This window comes from Esox lucius, chromosome 7 (genome assembly GCF_011004845.1).
Source record: "Esox lucius isolate fEsoLuc1 chromosome 7, fEsoLuc1.pri, whole genome shotgun sequence".
NCBI classification, from domain to species: Eukaryota; Metazoa; Chordata; class Actinopteri; order Esociformes; family Esocidae; genus Esox; species Esox lucius.
Genome location: NC_047575.1, coordinates 4,598,301 through 4,617,510, shown reverse-complemented (window position 1 = coordinate 4,617,510; position 19,210 = coordinate 4,598,301). Strand labels below are relative to the sequence as shown.

At 50.0% G+C, this 19,210-nt stretch overlaps 1 protein-coding gene across 6 annotated transcripts in view; it reads left to right on the top strand.

Annotated features, from left to right (window-relative positions):
• The window catches only part of klf8 (Kruppel-like factor 8), a 43,044-nt gene that overhangs the window by 8,125 nt on the left and 15,709 nt on the right, over nt 1–19,210 (top strand). For 3 of the 6 annotated variants that reach the window (XM_010864928.4, XM_010864927.4, XM_010864929.4), the window contains exon 2: nt 14,661–14,876. In XM_010864928.4, the coding sequence (XP_010863230.1) occupies nt 14,661–14,876 (216 nt within the window). Of the gene's footprint in view, nt 1–6,079; nt 6,180–7,198; nt 7,341–14,164; nt 14,337–14,660; nt 14,877–19,210 lie in introns of those variants that run through there. The other 3 variants (XM_013134310.3, XM_020048239.3, XM_010864930.5) reach the window with 3 other exon arrangements.

Here is a 19,210-nt window from a genome sequence, read left to right as displayed (position 1 = left end):
TCTTCCCCGGGGTCTCTTCCCGGTGGGACGGGACCGGAACACCTTCCCAGGAAGGCGTTCCGGAGGCATCCGAAAAAGATGCCCAAGCCACCTCAGCTGACCCCTCTCGATGTGGAGGAGCAGCGGCTCTACTCTGAGCTCCTCCCGGGTGACCGAGCTTCTCACCCCATCTCTAAGGGATCGCCCGGCCACCCTGCGGAGAAAGCTCATTTCGGCCGCCTGTATCCGGGATCTTGTCCTTTCGGTCATGACCCAAAGCTCATGACCATAGGTGAGAGTAGGAACGTAGATTGACTGGTAAATCGAGAGCTTCGCCTTGCGGCTCAGCTCTTTCTTCACCACGACAGACCGATACATCGACTGCATTACTGCAGAAGCTGCACCGATCCGTCTGTCAATCTCCCGTTCCATCCTTCCCTCACTCGTGAACAAGACCCCTAGATACTTAAACTCCACTTGAGGCAGGCACTCTCCACCAACCTGAAGTGGGCAAGCCACCCTTTTCCGACTGAGGACCATGGCCTCAGATTTGGAGGTACTGATTTTCATCCCCACCGCTTCACACTCGGCTGCAAACCGTCCCAGCGCATGCTGAAGGTCCTGGTTAGAAGGGGCCAACACGACAACATCATCTGCAAAGAGCAGAGACGAAATTGTGTGGTCCCCAAACCTGACACCCTCCGGCCCCTGGCTGCGCCTAGAAATTCTGTCCATAAAAATTATGAACAGAACCGGTGACAAAGGGCAGCCCTGCCGGAGTCCAACATGCACTGGGAACAAGTCTGACTTACTGCCGGCAATGCGGACCAAGCTCCTGCTTCGGTTGTACAGGGACCTGACAGCCCTTAGCAAAGGACCCAGGACCCCATATTCCCCAAGCACCCTCCACAAGATGCCGCGAGGGACACAGTCGAATGCTTTCTCCAAATCCACAAAACACATGTGGATTGGTTGGGCAAACTCCCATGAACCCTCCAACACCCCGTAGAGGGTATAGAGCTGGTCCAGTGTTCCACGGCCCGGACGAAAACCACACTGTTCCTCCTGAATCCGAGGTTCTACTATCGGCCGTATTCTCCTCTCCAGAACCCTGGCATAGACTTTCCCGGGGAGGCTGAGAAGTGTGATCCCCCTATAGTTGGAACACACCCTCCGGTCCCCCTTCTTAAAAAGAGGGACCACCACCCCGGTCTGCCATCCCAGAGGCACTGTCCCCGACCGCCACGCGATGTTGCACAGGCGTGTCAACCAAGACAGCCCCACAACATCCAGAGACTTGAGGTACTCAGGGCGGATCTCATCCACCCCCGGTGCCTTGCCACCGAGGAGTTTCTTGACCACCTCAGTGACTTCAGCCCGGGTGATGGACGAGTCCACCTCTGAGCCCTCATCCTCTGCTTCCTCAATGGAAGACGTGTCAGCGGGATTGAGGAGATCCTCGAAGTACTCCTTCCACCGCCCGACGACATCCTCAGTTGAGGTCAACAGCTGCCCACCTCTACTGTAAACAGCGTTGGTAGGGCACTGTTTCCCTCTCCTGAGGCGCCGGATGGTTTGCCAGAATCTCTTCGAGGCCAGCCGATAGTCCTTCTCCATGGCCTCACCGAACTCCTCCCAGGCCCGAGTTTTTGCCTCCACAACCACCCGGGCTGCAGCCCGCTTGGCCTGTCGGTACCCGTCAGCTGCCTCAGGAGTCCCACAAGCCAACCAGGCCTGATAGGACTCCTTCTTCAGCTTGACGGCATCCCTTACTTCCGGTGTCCACCACCGGGTTCGGGGATTGCCGCCTCGACAGGCACCGGAGACCTTACGGCCACAGCTCCGAGCGGCCGCTTCAACAATGGCGGTGGAGAACATGGTCCACTCGGACTCAATATCTCCAACCTCCCTCGGGATCCAGTCGAAACTCTGCCGGAGGTGGAAGTTAAAGATCTCTCTGACAGGAGACTCGGCCAGACGTTCCCAGCAGACCCTTACAGTACGCTTGGGCCTGCCGAGTCTGTCCAGCTTCCTCCCCCGCCATCGGATCCAACTCACCACCAGGTGGTGATCAGTTGACAGCTCCGCCCATCTCTTCACCCGAGTGTCCAAGACATACGGCCGCAGGTCAGATGAGACGACAACAAAGTCGATCATCGACCTGCGGCCTAGGGTGTCCTGGTGCCATGTGCACTGATGGACACCCTTATGCTTGAACATTGTGTTCGTTATGGACAAACTGTGACTAGCACAGAAGTCCAATAATTGAACACCACTCGGGTTCAGATCCGGGGGGCCGTTCCTCCCAATCACGCCCCTCCAGGTGTCACTGTCGTTGCCCACGTGGGCGTTGAAGTCCCCCAGTAGAACAATAGAGTCCCCAGTCGGAGCACTTTCCAGCACCCCTCCCAGAGACTCCAAGAAGGTCGGGTACTCTGCACTGCCGTTCGGCCCGTAGGCACAAACAACAGTGAGAGACCTATCCCCGACCCATAGGCGCAGGGAAACGACCCTCTCGTTCACCGGGGTAAACTCCAACACATGGCGGCAGAGCTGGGGAGCTATGAGCAAACCCACACCAGCCCGCCGCCTCTCACCATGGGCAACTCCAGAGTGGTGAAGAGTCCATCCTCTCTCAAGGAGTGTGGTTCCAGAGCCCAAGCCGTGTGTAGAGGTGATCCCGATTACCTCTAATCGGAACCTCTCAACCTCACGCACCAACTCAGGCTCCTTCCCCGCCAGCGAGTTGACATTCCACGTCCCTAGAGCCAGTTTCCGTGTCCAGAGATCGGGTTGTCTAGGCCCCTGCCTTCGACTGCCGCCCGATCCTCTTCGCACCGGCCCCTTATGGTCCCTCCTGTGGGTGGTGAGCCCACGGGAGGGCGGCCCCACGTCGCCCGTTCGGGCTGAGCCACCAGGCGCTCGCATACGAGCCCCAACCCCGGGCCTGGCTCCAGGGTGGGGCCCCGGCTGCGCCATACCGGGCGACGTCACGCTACTCAAAATGTTTTTCTTCATTAAGGGGGTTTTGAAATTGTATGATTTTTAAGTAATTAGTTTGCATTTTATTGCATGACATAAGTATTTGATACATCAGAAAAGCAGATCTTAATATTTGGTACAGAAACCTTTGTTTGCAAATAGAGATCATACATTTCCTGTAGTTCTTGACCAAGTTTGCACACACTGCAGCAGGGATTTTGGCCCACTCCTCCATACAGACCTTCTCCTGATCCTTCAGGTTTCGGGGCTATCGCTGGGCAATACGGACTTTCAGCTCCCTCCAAAGATGTTCTTTTGGGTTCAGGTCTGGAGACTGGCAAGGCCACTCCAGGACCTTGAGATGCTTCTTACTCTTTGCCCTGGCTGTGTGTTTCGGGTCGTTGTCATGCTGGAAGACCCAGCCACGACCCATCTTCAATGCTCTTAATGAGGGAAGGAGGTTGCTGGCCAATATCTCGCTATACATGGCCTCATCCATCCTCCCCTCAATACGGTGCAGTCGTCCTGTCCCCTTTGCAGAAAAGCATCCCCAAAGAATGATGTTTCAACCTCTATGCTTCACAGTTGGGATGGTGTTCTTGGGGTTGTACTCACCCTTCTTCTTCCTCCAAACACAGCGAGTGGAGTTTAGACCAAAAAGCTCTATTTTTGTCTCATCAGACCACATGACCTTCTCCCATTCCTCCTCTGGATCATCCAGATGGTCATTGGCAAACTTCAGACGGGCCTGGACATGCCCTGGCTTGAGCAGGGGGACCGTGCCATGTCCTGCCGTGTAGATCTGGGCTGATCCCTCACCTTCCTCATGATCATTGATGCCCTACAAGGTGAGATCTTGCATGGAGCCCCAGACCAGAGGGAGATTGGCCGTCATCTTGAACTTCTTCCATTTTCTAATAATTGCGCCAACAGATGTTGCCTTCTCACCAAGCTGCTTGCCTATTGTCCTGTAGCCCATCCCAGCCTTGTGCAGGTCTACAATTTTATCCCTGATGTCCTTACACAGCTCTCTGGTCTTGGCCATTGTGGGGAGGTTGGAGTCTGTTTGATTGAGTGTGTGGACAGGTGTCTTTTATACAGGTAACAAGTTAAAACAGGTGCAGTTAATAAAGGTGGAGAACAGGAGGGCTTCTTAAAGAAAAGAGCCGGAATTCTTACTGGTTGGTAGGTGATCAAATACTTATGTCATGCAATAAAATGCAAATGAATTATTTAAAAATCATACAACGTGATAGGTACACTGAGAGAGACGGAATCAAAAAAAAGAATCCTATGATAAAAAATTACAGACCTCTACATGCTTTGTAAGTAAGAAAATCCTGCAAAATCGGCAGTGTATCAAATACTTGTTCTCCCCACTGTATGTAACACAGCAGGCTTAGGACATGCAGATCAGACCTGCCTGCCCACTTATGTTGTCGCTGGGTCTGGTTGGCGGGTAGAACCACTGTTCCACCGAGTTTTAGCTGAGTCTGTGTGGTGGAGAGATGTGTTTCTTCCAAACACAGTGATTCACCAATACCGGGCCTTAAATATTTTCTTATTTGGCGGTTGTGCATATGACATAATGGGTAATCCATGTCAGCTACATGCTCGTATTGGACTCCCTGGAACCTCTGTCTGGATAAAAAGTAACATCCTCACATGCTCATTGGATGGACTGAATGCCCATAATGTCTCTGACATTCTATCCTATTCCACATCGTTCAGAAGTGTCATGGAATGAGATATTAATGACATTGTGCATACATTTATCAATGAGCAGTGCAAGACTGGCGCTCGTGAGAAACAAGCCTATTTGGACATGATTAATATGCATTATTGGTAGCCATTTTAGCATGTTCACTAATTACAAGTTGTGTGAGAAGTTTGAAATTAAGCGAACTGAGTAAATTGCCTATGGTCATACACATTTGCTAACACCTAAAGCCTTCTGTTTCCTTAGCTAGCTAGCATCACAGAATGCTCCCAGAAATCCAAGAATGTTTGGTTGAAATGGATTTAGTATTCTGTTAGTCAATTTAGCTTGTGGGAAGCTAGGAGTTAGCTTTTCAGGGCAGATGTGAAACTGACTATAAATGGTCTTGTGCAGCTTACTTGGATGGAGCATGGCGACTTCTACTCTCGGGTTCTGGATTTGATTCCCACGGGGGACCAATATGAAAAAGCATTGAAGTTTACACGCTCACTAATTCTCTCTGGATGAGAGGGTCTGCTAAATGACATGAATGGAAATGCTCAGCTGTATCTATACAAACAGAAAAAATCCTGGTAGATGCACTTGTTTCTGACTGTCGTTCTGGAATGAAAATGTTTCTGTGATTCCTATTTGAGCTAAATAGATTATTCTTTCCTCAGAGAACTCTACGTGGAACCTGAAAGTGTTCTTGCTGGCACACATTAGAAATTATTTAGAATCTTTTTTTTTTTGTTTCCAAGATTGTGGGTCTGTGTGGTGCATAGAACTACTGTTCCATTGAGTTCAAGCTGGGCCTCTAAAGACTCTGTCCTACGTCACAGGACTGTGGCGCTACTTCAAAGGGATGGGTGGCTAAGACAGACAGACACACACACACTAGATATTATCAGCCGGTTGGAGGTTTACTTAACGAGAGCCACTAGCTGGAGGATTTTGAGGAACGTACAGTATAGTGTGTGTTTGTGTGTGTGTGTCCATTAGAAGAGAATTAATGTTTTTTTTTTTGTTGAGGCTGTGCGTGTGAATGTGTTCATTAGTTCGTGGTTGTATGCGTGTGTTATGGGTGGGTGGCAGCGGTTGGGGCTGGAGTGTGTGTCGTTTGTGTGCGCGTCAATTAATGTGTGTGTGTGTGGTGGAGGGGATATTGTCCGTGTCTTTCCAGATTAGGGCTGATGTGACGGAGTGACCCCCTGCCATTCACACCACAATCATTAACCAACGAAAGAATCCTGTCCCCATAGCAACCCGTGCAGCTCTGCCAAATGCACAGAGCCAAGCTGAAAGGGAAGAGGAAGGGAGGTGTTGAGGGGGTGGGGCGGTGGCTTGGGGTGGGGAGGGTGTGTCTAAATGTGTGAGCGGTGTGAGTGTGTGTGGGTGTATGTGGGGAGATCTATGTAAGCTGCTCAGTGCTCTTATTTGTAGGGCAGAGAGAAGAGGAGGTAAAGAAAAGAGCAGAGAAATGTAATTGAAAGAGAGTGGGGCAGACAGAGCGAACAAGGTGAGGTGTTGACCATTTGTCATGCGTTTGTCCGTTGTTGTGTTTTGTGGTCATGTGCTCTTTCAAAGACCAACAGTGGGGCAGGTCTTTTTCTGTAACCTTGTCCTCCCCCTAGTTCAACTCTGAACCTGAAGTAATTCTTTATCCAAAAAAATCCTATTTATTATTTACTGTTATTTCTGTCAATTAGCCAAGTATGAAAACAACATATTATTTACAACAACAAGTGATTAAATGGTCTTGCACAAACAGAATGAATGGATTTTTCACCTTGTCAGCTCAGGGATTAGAACTTGCAACCTTTCGCTTACTGGCCCAGTGCTCTTGACCACTAAGCTGCAGTACTTTGCCACCTCTATTAAATTGAGTTATTAGGTAATAGGCTTTTGAATTTGAGTAAATTTTGTTCATAAGTCCTCACAAGTATAGTCAAACACTTGTGTGTGCTTTTTGGTTGAGTTTGTGTGAGAAAACAAATGTGTCGGACTTGTTCGGTCAAACCTCTTCCTCACCGTATGATTAACCCTCCTTTCGGTTGATACCCACATTTTCTTACATTTACATGAAAGTTGAAACAAAACCATTAAGTTGAAACTGAAACAACCAATGTACATTTGACCATGCTGATTGATAGGACTTTTAAAACCATTGACAGTTCATACAATGCCCCAACATCATTGATGATAGATGAAAACATATTAAAAATAGAATATTTCATAGGAAATGTTTTGGAAGAACACGCCCTTCCCATATGGACACCCAAAGCAATTTTTCCTTCCTGGTCCTAAAGTAATAAAATGAGTACATGAAGGGAAGTTACTGCTTACAAGTTCAATAGGAAATTGGTGGATGTGGACTTACCAACATTGACTATAGGCTGAACATTAAATGGCTCTGTCCGCATTACAGAGTTGGTTCTTTGGCGAAGCAACAGTAGCTGTCACTAGACTTCCCTTCCTGTATCCAATATGATGTCAACATGCCACATATACTGCTTGAATCCTAAATGCAGGAGTGTAGTACTGTTGACCGGAGCCCTGCGCAGGGGAGTCGGTGCTGTTTGACTTTGGGCTGTTGAGACCATCTGGGTTGGATAGGGATCCTGCTTGGGAAGGAGCCGCAGGACATTGGAAGGAGTCTATTTCTTGACTTTTACAGCAGGTTTGTGTGACTCCGTGTGCCCCCCCACTCTCTCGCTGTCTCCCCTTTATGTGGGACTTAATCAGCTAGGCAGATTGGAATTCAGTACTCAAACCCGCTGATCTCTTCTATTGAAGCCCAAACCCATTCGTAGTGTTTTGTTTGGGGTGTGGGTAGGTTTCTGTCTGTGTGGATAAGAGTGTGCTGTATGTGGCGCCTCAGTAGGGCGTGTGGAAAGTGGTGGCCAGCCTTGCGTCAGCAGGGTGTGGTGCGATAAGACCAAGGACTCCCCTCTCCTGCAGTAAGCTCCACTGCGAACCAAAAAGGGGACACTCCCATGATTTCTGTGTACACTGACCCATCCGTTTGGTGACCAAGCCTGCTGAAGCCTGGAAACAAGATGATTGTTCCATTTACGTTTTTCGATGTTTGACAAAGTGAATGCCTTTGTGAGGGTGCCTTTTCTTGTGTGTCTGTGGGTGTCTGTGGAGTCTGGTCTGTCTGGTGGAGTAAGCACTTATATTTTTTTTCTACTCTAGTTTTTTCCTTCTGCCCCTCTTTATTTCAGTCTCTCCCTGTAGGTCATTGCCAAATAAACAATAGCCAGTTGGACATTCTGACAGCATGTTGCGTAATCTGCAGCAGGTGACCTTTCACCCCTGGTGTCTCTGTTCCTGCCCCTACTAATGTAAGGAGAGAGGTGAATACCCTAGTGTTTAGAGCATCTTACCAGCAACAACAACGTTTTTGGATAGAATCCCCAACCCGGCTAGGTGAAAAATCTGTCTTTCTTTCCTTGAGCAAGAAAGTTAACCTTAAATCTTCCTGTACGTCATACTGCTGAATTCATAAATTGTTATATTATAATAAACAAATCCTTTAGCACTGATATGTCAGCTTATAATAGTTTTTTAAATTTCTGTTAGCCACAACTTATACACCGATCAACCATAACATTATGACCACTGACAGGTGAACTGGTCACTGATAATAACACTGATAAACATTGTGTCCTCAAGGTTGATCTGTTAGAAGTAGAAAAAATGGCCATGCGTAAGGATCTGAGCGACTTTGGCAAGGGCAAATTGTGATTGCTAGACGACTGGGTCAGAGCATCTCTAAAACTGCAGTCCTTGTGAGGTGTTCCTGGTCTGCAGTGTTCAGTACCTATCAAAAGTGGTCCAAGGAATGAAAGCGGTGAACCGGCGACAGGGTCATGGGCAGCCAAAGCTCACTGATGCACGTGGGGAGAGAAGGCTGGGCCATGTGGTCCGATCCAACAGACAAGCTATTGTAGCTCAAATTGCTGAAAAAGTGAATGCTGGTACTGATAGAAAGGTGTCTGAACACCCAGTGCATCGCGTTTTGTTGCGTATGGGGCTGTGTAGCTGCAGAACAATCAGGGCGCCCATGCTGACACCTGCCCACTGCCTACAATGGGCATCAGAACTGAACCACAGAGAAATGGAAGAAGGTGGCCTGGTCGGAATGAATCACGTTTTCTTTAACTTCACGTGGATGGCCGGGTGTGTGTGCGTTGCTTACCTGGAGATCACACGGCACCAAGATGCAGTATGGGAAGGAAGCAAGCCAGCGAAGTCAGTGGGATGCTTTGGGCAATGTTTTTCTGGGAAAACGTGGGTCCTGCCATTCATGTGGATGTCACTTTGACCCGTACAACCTACCTGAGCATTGTTGTAGGTCATGTGCACCCTTTCATGGCAACGGTATTCCCTGAAGGCATTATCCTGGCCTCTTTCAGCAGGATAATGTGCCCTGCCACAAAGCAAAAAGGGTTCAGGAATGGTTTGAGGGTCACAACAACGAGTTCAATGTGTTGACTTGGCCTCCAAATTCCCCAGATTTCAATCCAATCGATCATCTGTGGGATGTGCTGGACAAACAGGTCCGATCCATGGAGGCCCCACATTGCAACATAGAGGACTTAAAGGATCTGCTGCTAACGTCTTGGTGCCAGATACCACAGCTCACCTTCAGAGGTTTAGTGGAGTCCATGCCTCGACGGGTCAGGGCTGTTTTGGCGGCAAAAGGGGGAACTACACAATATGAGGCAGGTGGTCATAATGTTACGGCTGATCGGTGTATAATATAGCATAGTTGGACAGCTTCTCAGTGAAGTTCTGGGTCGATATGTGTTAAGAGGAGTTAGGCAGCCAAAGCTAAGAGCTCCAGCCCTCTCTTTTTGTAATTTACAGTCTTTAGGCCAAATCTCCCCTCCTCTTTAGAAAGTATATAAAGACACTTGTGCGAAACCTTGATTTGTCCAACGCGTCAGAACCAAAGCTGCTCGTTATCACCTGTGCACTGTTGTTTAGTTTCAGACCCTCTTCATCGTTTACATTAGGAGTGACACCTCCGCCTGAGCTTCCCCGCAAAGTCCCAGCCCCAGGGGGAGCGAGGCAGGCTGCACAAGGAGAACCCCTGGCAGGTTAAGCAATGCCAGTCAGGGTCTGCACCTTTAAGAACCAATGGCAAAGCCTGTGAGAGAGAGAGAGAGAGAGATACGTAAGGTCACAGCTGGCTTGGGGGGTGTTGGTACGCGCAGCGGACAAGGGAGTCAGTGACGCAGTGGTGCTCTCCCGGTCTGTGTTCTCCTCCTCGCTCCCTGAGAGCCCACCTCTTCCCCGGCGCTCTCCCTTTCTTGCTGTGTGTCCATCCAGTGGGCCATATGCAGGACAGTGAAAGCAGGGAGGGAACGGGGTGGGGTTGGGGGATGGCGTCGGCTGGTACAGAACGCTGTGAGCCCCGGGGCATGGCAGCACGCAGCGGGGAGGGGCTGCCCTTACACACACAATGCACATAAAACAACAACGCACAGACACAGAACCAGGCTGACAGCATGCGCACATGTTTCATGTTCTTTATTTATCACATTCATTCAAACAGCACTTCAAATGCTTATGGCGTTTGTATGCATGGACACTTAGGGGGAGTCTCTTCGACCCCTAGCACTTCAACCTTGATTTGTGTAGGCGTGCAATCTGAAGTCCACGTACTGTCAACCTGTGAACATAGTCCAGACTCACTAAGTGGCAGCAACGCACGTTTACCTTGATAACTAATGCTGTTCATGTGTAAAATGAGAGGCTGGTTTTTAAAGCCTGTCGGCCAAAGCCTTGCTCATTGTAGCGGTACACTTAGCAACCCTAAGCCTTCCCAGCAACAACCGCATTCGGTGTGTTGGAGACACCAATGAGAACACCGTCAAGCATCGTCCCAGGGAAGGTTGTGTTCTGCCTGGTGTTCTGTGGGACTGCACAGCTCCGTCTACGACTGATCATCTCTGCAGGACTTGTTGTCCGTTAACTTGTACCCCTAACTAATAAAGATCCGGTGGTCTGACTTGCTGTTGTTGTCCGTAGAGGCACAGTCGGCCTTGAATGTGTTGGATGTGTTTAAGGAGCCCTAAGTAGCCACTTGAATTTTCATGACCTTTCAACGCACGTGCATGTGCACAGAACACATGCACGCACGCGCACGCTCACGTGACACCCCGAATTTAGATGATACGGTGTGATCACATCCGTGTGTGTGTCCTTTCTGTCCTCTCGTGTCACATCCGACCCCCACCACCCCCGACCACACCGTCCCGTGGCTTTGTGCCCCCACGCCGATCCTCCTGTCACTCAGAGCCCCCACCCCGGAGAGTGAGTGCAACAGAAGGCCTGGTAACGTGTGTGTGTGTGTGTGTGTGTGTGTGTGTGTGTGTGTGTGTGTCGGCCCACATCAACCAAAAGAGCTCAGTCCTGTTCCCCTCACTTTAGCCTGTTGCAGTGGGAGACCCAGGTCCATGCACACACCCTTGGCCCACAGCCCAGTGGGTGGGGTCAACGCCCGCCCCCGGGGCCCCTCCAACAGTGGGGGTCCTCTCTGGCCTCTTTAGGTCCCAGCTGGGTAGGGTGGTGAGTGGACTCTGGCCCTTCCCTGGACCCAACGTCTCTGGTTACAGGGATTGTGCAACTGGTCGCCATGAACCCCCGCTTTTCCTGCCCCGTTCCCCCGCGCTCCCTCTTCTTCGTCTTCTGCTCTGCTGTGGTCTTTCTTCGTACTTATTTGACCATTGTGACTTCTCTCCTGACCCCACCCTTCTCTCCTGACCCCACCCTTCTCTCCTAGTGTTCTGGGCTTCGCATGGAGGAAACGATAACTGCTTACAGATTAGTGTTGTCTGGGGCTCTCCCTCCCCCTCTCTATCTCTCCTCTGTTTCTCTCTTTGGTGACTGGGCTGGCTTTCTTCATGGGCCTGTCCTACATGGTAAACAGGACGTTTTCTCTCATAATAACAGTGTGTTAATCAGCTACTGTCCACCCAAAGACTGTGTGTGTGTGTGTGTGTTTGTGTTTGTGTGTGTGTGTGACCGAAGGGAGTCCAGAGTTCCTTGAATTTATGTGTGTGTCCAGAGTGCCAACCGCAATTATGCTGTTTATTCACTATGACCGCAAATAAGAACCCATTGAGGTCAGGGGTCAGAGTGAAAGAGGTTATGGCAGCCAGAGGCAGGAAGCCGGCAGGGAGGGAGCAAGGCCCGGTCACTCTGTGTGCACTTGGTTTTGTTTATGTCACATGTGCAGTGTCTCGTAGTGTGTGTGGGCAAGACCAAGACGGGGAGTTTTATGTCAGAGTGCTTTCCTTCTCCGTCAGCTCAATGCTGTGGCATTCTATTTGTGGTAGCAGTGGTGTCATCTCTGAGTTGGGAAACTGTTTCAGTAAACACTCCAACCGACAGTGTCACGTCGCAGTTACACCAGACAAAATGCGCTGTCACTTCCTCCATTCTGGGACCACACGGGCTTCGGGACCTAACCCAGTTTCCTCTCTTCACAGTCAATGGCGATGTGCCCCGGTATCAACGTGTGACGTTGGAGCTGCGTTGCTCCCAGAAACCACGGTGTGCAACGGTGTGTCCGCGGGACATATGAGAGGAGTCTTTGCGTGTGTGTGTCCCAGATGGCGGTCCGCATTGTGCCCATGTGCTGGATGAGGACACAGGAGGGGGTGGAGCCACTGGGGTGTGGGAGCAGGAGAGGAGGGCCCTGACCCAGATAGTAACTAAACCCCCTGCCATAATATCCTCCCTTCTCTCACTCTCATCTATCATCTTTTTGTCTATTTTCTTTCTCACCGTTGATTTTTAAGTTCAGTTTGAATGGGCATTGGCACAAGATGCATTTCCCACAACGAATGAAAAAAAGTGAAAGAAAGAAATGCCAAAAATGTGTGTACTCTTTTTCCAACTCCCTCCTTCCCATCACATACCTCTTTCCCTGTAACTTCAAATGGAGGGAAAAGGAGAGTGGGACACACCTTTTTAATTCCTGGAACTCCCCAACAGTGTGAGGTCACAGGGGAGGGGGGGGGGCAGACACACCCGTCAAGCTCTTAGATCTCATAGCCCCCCTGGAGCGCTCCCTCTCTTTCTCCCACAATCCTAGATGGTTACCTCCAGTGCTCGAGAACTTTGCACTCTCGACCTGCATCACTCACGTCCTTCACTGGGGGAGCACAGGAAGTAGCCTAGAACAGATGGGAGTCAAGGGAGAGGAATAGGGAAGCGTTGCGAGGGGGTGCTAGCCTGGGTAGTCGCTGTGCGCCTGTGAGAAATCCTGACTGGTTAAGTATCGATCCAAGAACTTGGAGTATGTTGTGGTTAGCGACTGTCGCTAGCCAGAGGTGTCACATCACATTGAGCTCAGTGCTCACCTTTGTTTGTGGCAATAAAGGGGTGCCTGTCCCTTCCACAATGGCTGTTCGGAAAGGGCATTTTGTGTGTGTGTGTGTGTGTGTGTGTGTGTGTGTTGCGGGCAGTAGTGTTTCTGTTTTACTATTTAGTAAAACAAGGAAAATTAAGCAACATTATGACATTTGGCTGGTCTTCGATTTTACAATAACCTGATGTTAAGGGTTAGAATTTGTCTTAGAATTAGAGTTAACCCTAACTCCTGAACCGTAGTGTCTAAACTTAAGTTAAAGGTAAAGGTCGGTTTATAAAAATTACGTTTAAGGTCAGGTTAAATTATAATTTTTTTAATGGTACTAAATTGTTCGTCCTTAAATTGAGAGTAAAACCTTGTGTTTGTTTAGAGTGGGGGTATTTAGTTAGTGTTGGGGGCAGGGGTGTGTGTGTGTGTGTGTGTGTGTGTGTGTGTGTGTGTGTGTGTGTGTGTGTGTGTGTGTGTGTGTGTGTGTGTGTGTGAGACAGAGAGGAGCCACACCCAGGCTGATTGGGGAACCACACCTCCGTGAGGAATCTGCTGCAGCTGGGTCACATGTCCAGCCATTCCCTTGCCCCACCCCCACAAATAAAGCATTCCGTATTCCAGCCACCTCTCTACCCCCTCTCCCTCTTTCTCTCTGGGCATTTTCCATTTAATGATCTTTATTGGCATTGAACATTTGTGTATATTGCCAAAGCAAGTTCAAAATATGAAAAATGAAAGACATTCCGAATGTTATGTTATTACCTATGTAATGTTTTGTAATATGGCAAGGAAATTAAATACAGATACATATTTGTTGTGTTTACAGTGTTATTTGTGCTTCATTGGTCGTCCTCTCTCTTCTCTCGCTTTCACTCAGCTGCATGCTGGCATTCTTAGGAGCTGGGTGGTGGCACTGGGTGTGTGTGTGTGTGTGTGTGTGCGACTGCGAGAGAGAGCGTAACAGAATGTGTGTGTAGATTGCTTCTGTGTCTTACTCTCAATTCAACCCCCCCTACACTCTCCCCTCGACTTCTACAGAAGGGTGTGACCGCCTACCAAAAAGGGAGGGGACGGCTCTGTGGAGCTGCTCCTCCCTTCATCTCTCTTTCTCTTTCGCTCTCATTCCCTCACTGGCAGCGTTCGCTTTAGGTTTTGTCTCTCTCTCGCTGTCCTTCTACGTCCACTCGTCTTTTCATTTCACACAGGCGTACTCTTAACTTATAGCTCTCTCCCCTTCAAATGAGCATTTCTGCTAGTTTTCTCTCAGCTTTTCAGAGGCCTACGGTGTGAGCTGAGGTAAAGGCCGTGTGTGTTTGTGTGTGTGTGTGTTTGTGTGTGTGTGTGGGTGGTTCTGCTCTGGTTTTGTCATTTCCTCTTGTCTTACCTGTCTCTGCTCCCCTCGACTCCTTTTATGGTGAGGACATGGTGAGGTTGTTTCTTCTCTAGATCTTAGCTCTCTCTATCTGCAGATCTTCTCTATCTCTAAACTCTCTCCATCTTTCTCTCCATCTCTCTGTTTCACTCTCTCTATTATTTTAACATTGTCATCTGTTCCAATGTGGCTGTATCCTCCATAAACCAGTGCTGGCTAACAGTTGGATCTCTCGCTCCTCTCCACAGTGCCTGTCGAGTCCTAAGAAGGCCAGTGGTGGTTCCGGCTCCCAAGCACAACCCAAGGAGCCCCAGCCCAAGAAGGAGACCCAGGCCCAGCCGCCCAAGGTGCCCAAGAAGGAACCAGAGGCCGAGCCCCAGACCCAGGAGGAGGGAGAAGGAGGTGAAGAAGACGACATGCCCTCAATACAAATCAAACCCGAACCAGAGGAGGTGGAGTGTACGGTGAGAGAGATGGACAGAGGCGGAGGAGTTGGGGTGATGTGAGGTGTTTTTGGAGGGGTAGGGAGATGTTGATGATGATGATGTTCATGATGAAGAAGAAGGGTGGGATTTAAATTACGGAGAAATACAGTGAGTTACGGACAAATGGGTGTATTGGGTGGGGCTACAGGAAACGGACAGCGAGTCTGTCACTACATCGTTAGACAGGGTGGGGAAAGAGCATAGTGCAGGCAACTAGCTGGAGAGGAAAGGGAGGAGGGTAAGTAGGCAGGGTCGTCCAAAACTGGCCCGCAAAGTGGGGGTGGGGGGTTGGGGGTTGGAGCAGTTCCCAAGTATTCTCATGATTGTGCTTCCGCGTAATCAACAACTTAAGTCTATTCATGGTCAGTTTGTAGTGTACAGATATTTGGTTTTAATCATGTTCCGGACCCCCAAATGTTCGGCCCGCAAGAAAAAATTAAGCCTTAGTAAAATCAAGGGCTCAGGCTGGCTCTGCGGGTGACTAGTGAGATGGTGGGTGATGGGGGGGGGGGTGATTTGTGTGTGCATTTGAGTCAGGGGAGCCGCCCAGCAAGAACGCAGCGGGATAGACGGTTTCCTGTCCAGAGATAAGGAGTGTATCTCAAATAGACCCCTATTCACTGGAAGTGTGCCCTGCTTTTTCCCTGGAACCAGAGCCCTACAGGCCTGGGTCACAAGCAGAACTTGCTACTTGTTTAGTTTATTTGAGCACTTTTAATTTGAGAACCCAGAACAAGTACTTCCATTGGTCTTTTTCAATGGGTATCTCCGGACAAAACAGTTTTACCTCACACCCTCAAACTCAAATGCACTCCTTTTATATTTAACCCAGGAATTTTGGGGGGGAAAACATAAACATGGAAAGACACAAAGTTGAACATTCTAAGTTTGAATACTTTCTTCCAATGTATGGAAACATTATTGAGATATTGCTTTATTAAAGGAGATGAGCTGCAGGCTGGGACTAAGTTAAAGCCACAGTTCCCAGATGACCGGCTGCTGCATGAGCTCTACTGCACTCTGTTGGACTTCTCCACAGGCTCTATTGTGCACAGTTTTTTTTTTATCTATCTGGAAAAAAGAACAGAGGCCCAAAGGTTTTGGCTACATTAACTCCAGTGTGACACACAGTCTCTTAATCTGAATGACTGACTGGAGTGACTGGAGTGAAGTGCCTCGCTAGTTGGATTTGACCAAAGATCTTTAGGTTACCGGCCCGACGCTTTAACTGCTAGGCTAACTGCTAAGTTTAAAACATTTAGAGTAAGGGGACAGGGATAGAGTGAGGGGACAGGGATAGAGTGAGGGGACAGGGATAGAGTGAGGGGACAGGGATAGAGTGAGGGGACAGGGATAGAGTGAGGGCAAGCATGAATGGACAGGGGAAGCGTGAAGGGACAGGGGAAGCGTGAAGGGACAGGGGAAGAGTGAGGGGACAGGGATAGAGTGAGGGGACAGGGGAAGTGTGAGGGGACAGGGGAAGAGTGAGGGGAAGCGTGAAGGGACAGGGGAAGCGTGAGGGGAAGCGTCAGGGGACAGGGGAAGCGTGAGGGGAAGCGTGAAGGGACAGGGGAAGAGTGAGGGGAAGCGTGAAGGGACAGGGGAAGAGTGAGGGGAAGCGTGAGGGGACAGGGATAGAGTGAGGGGACAGGGATAGAGTGAGGGGACAGGGATAGAGTGAGGGGACAGGGATAGAGTGAGGGGACAGGGATAGAGTGAGGGGAAGCATGAATGGACAGGGGAAGCGTGAAGGGACAGGGGAAGCGTGAAGGGACAGGGGAAGCGTGAAGGGACAGGGGAAGAGTGAGGGGACAGGGATAGAGTGAGGGGACAGGGGAAGTGTGAGGGGACAGGGGAAGAGTGAGGGGAAGCGTGAAGGGACAGGGGAAGCGTGAAGGGACGGGAAGCGTGAGGGGAAGCGTCAGGGGACAGGGGAAGAGTGAGGGGAAGCGTGAAGGGACAGGGGAAGAGTGAGGGGAAGCGTGAGGGGACAGGGGAAGCGTGAGGGGACAGGGGAAGCGTGAGGGGACAGGGGAAGCGTGAGGGGACAGGGGAAGAGTGAGGGGAAGCGTGAGGGGACAGGGGAAGCGTGAGGGGACAGGGGAAGCGTGAGGGGAAGCGTGAGGGGACAGGGGAAGCGTGAGGGGACAGGGGAAGAGTGAGGGGAAGAGTGAGGGGAAGCGTGAGGGGACAGGGGAAGAGTGAGGCAGAAGGGGGAACTTAAGGATTAGAGAGTCAAACAGCTCCAATGGTTCCCAGGTGTGTTTGGAGTTTGTGTGTGAGTGCATGGAGGTGAAAGGTTGCTGTCTTTCTTCTTATCTCTCTCTCTCTCTCAAAAAGAAACCCATAAATAAGGAAAACATTCATTAACTCTTTGTTTGTTTGTCGGTCCCCTACTCTCCCCTCTTTCAATCTCACACTCTCTCGCACTCTTTCTTGCTCTCTCTCATGTTCTCTTGTTCACTCTTTCTCTTTCTCTCTCAATGAGTCGCATAAATAAGGTAGACATTCATTCACTCCTTGCTTGTTTGTCTGTCCCTTACCCCTGCTGGCTTCCTCAACCTTTCCAGGTCTCTTCTCTGTCATTTGCTGTCTCTCTTCTCTCTCCTCACCCCCCCTTTTCTCTCTCTCTCTCTGAGTCTCGCCTAGGCCCCTAATAGGATATATCCAGGGAGGCTTCCGCTCTCGGGTAGCCATGGCAACGGGGCTCTGGCGGGAGTTGGAAAGACTGTGATGTAGCCTGCCTGCACCCCTCCCTAGCCCCCCCCATACACACACACACACCCCCTTACCCCACCCCCTCCCCCACAACACACCACTGCAGCCAAAGGCACACACACACACACGAAAATACACACAGTTTAACAAAAACAAGCACACATACTTCCAAGCACAGAGACAGAATACCTGCTGGCAATTCACCCTGTCATTTGGATTCTCTTGTTCTCTCACACACACGCACACACGGTGAGGCACTCACGCAGTGTCCATGTGCGTGTCATGCATGCATGCACATGGACAGGGTCTTGTCCTCGAGCTAACGGGAGTGCTCATGCATACCCACTTTACCCCTCCCTACACACAAACTACTGTCATATCCCTGGGATGCAGCTAGCTCTCTCCATTCCTTCATCAAGTCCTGGTGCAGAGTGATGATGTCATCGTTGGTCGGCACTAGTACGTTTGCCTCCCGGCTTGTCGTCATTCTCCTCGTGGCACACTAGTCTCCACGTTGGGCACTAAATAGGGGGAGTGCGTTGTATGGAGGGGCGTCTCATTGGCAGGGCCGGCAGTATATGCACATGACCTAAAATCATTTCTTGTTATAACCAGTCTTATTTGCATTGTGCCTGAGTCATGCAGGGCTTCACATTGACATGCTTTGTTGTCATCGGGTTTGACTGACGGCATGCCTGTGTGTGTGTGTGTCTGTCTGTCAATCCACTTAGAATCTGCTTCTTTAACTACTGTAGCTAATGTCAACAGTGGGTTCCTCCCTGCTTTAAAAGCACAGGTTACTTGGAGGTTAAGGTAGGGTAATTTCCAGGGTCAGGTTGGTGGAGTGAAGGCCCAGCAATGGGGGATCAATGTCAATATTTTGTAAAGTCATACAAGAAAAGAAAAATAAATATCTAGTATATACCATTAAAAAGACATCCTTACCCCATTTCAATGGGTATTTCAGGATTTACTTACACCTGTTAGAAATGTAAATGAATATTATCTGCTCCCAGTTGGCGCGACACTCTAAGGCATCCTGTTGGAGGGCCCGCCAGTCTACCTCAGTCTGGCTTCAATGCGGCCAGGAGTGGCCCAGGGGGGAGGTTGACGCCATCAGCAGATCCGTTGTCTACGTACTGACACATTTTCAGGGAAAGACCTTTGCCGTGTTTGTGTGTTTTGCGCGCATGTCAATAGACACACAGGCAGATGTTGGGCGTCTGATAAAGTCCTCTGGGAGAAGGGAGGAGTTTGTTGGCAAAGCGGGGTCAGACAGGGTGGACAGGAGTGGCTGATTTATGCAGTGTGGAGGGTGCAGTTAGGGTGAAGGGTGGAGTACTGTGTGTGTGTGTGTGTGTGTGTGTGTGTGACCCACGCCCCTCATGCAGGGCAGGGCTGGCTGCGTGCTCCGCAGCTAATATCACTCCCAGCTGTTGTTTTTCCTCTCCACCTACTTTGGTTCATATCTCTGTCATCCCACCCCGCCTTTGGGGCACAAGCCTACTGGCACACACCTACAACGCACGCACAACGAGGCGCCCACTGGAGGGAGGTAAAGAAACGCACCAAGCCAGAGGTGAATGAATGTCCCG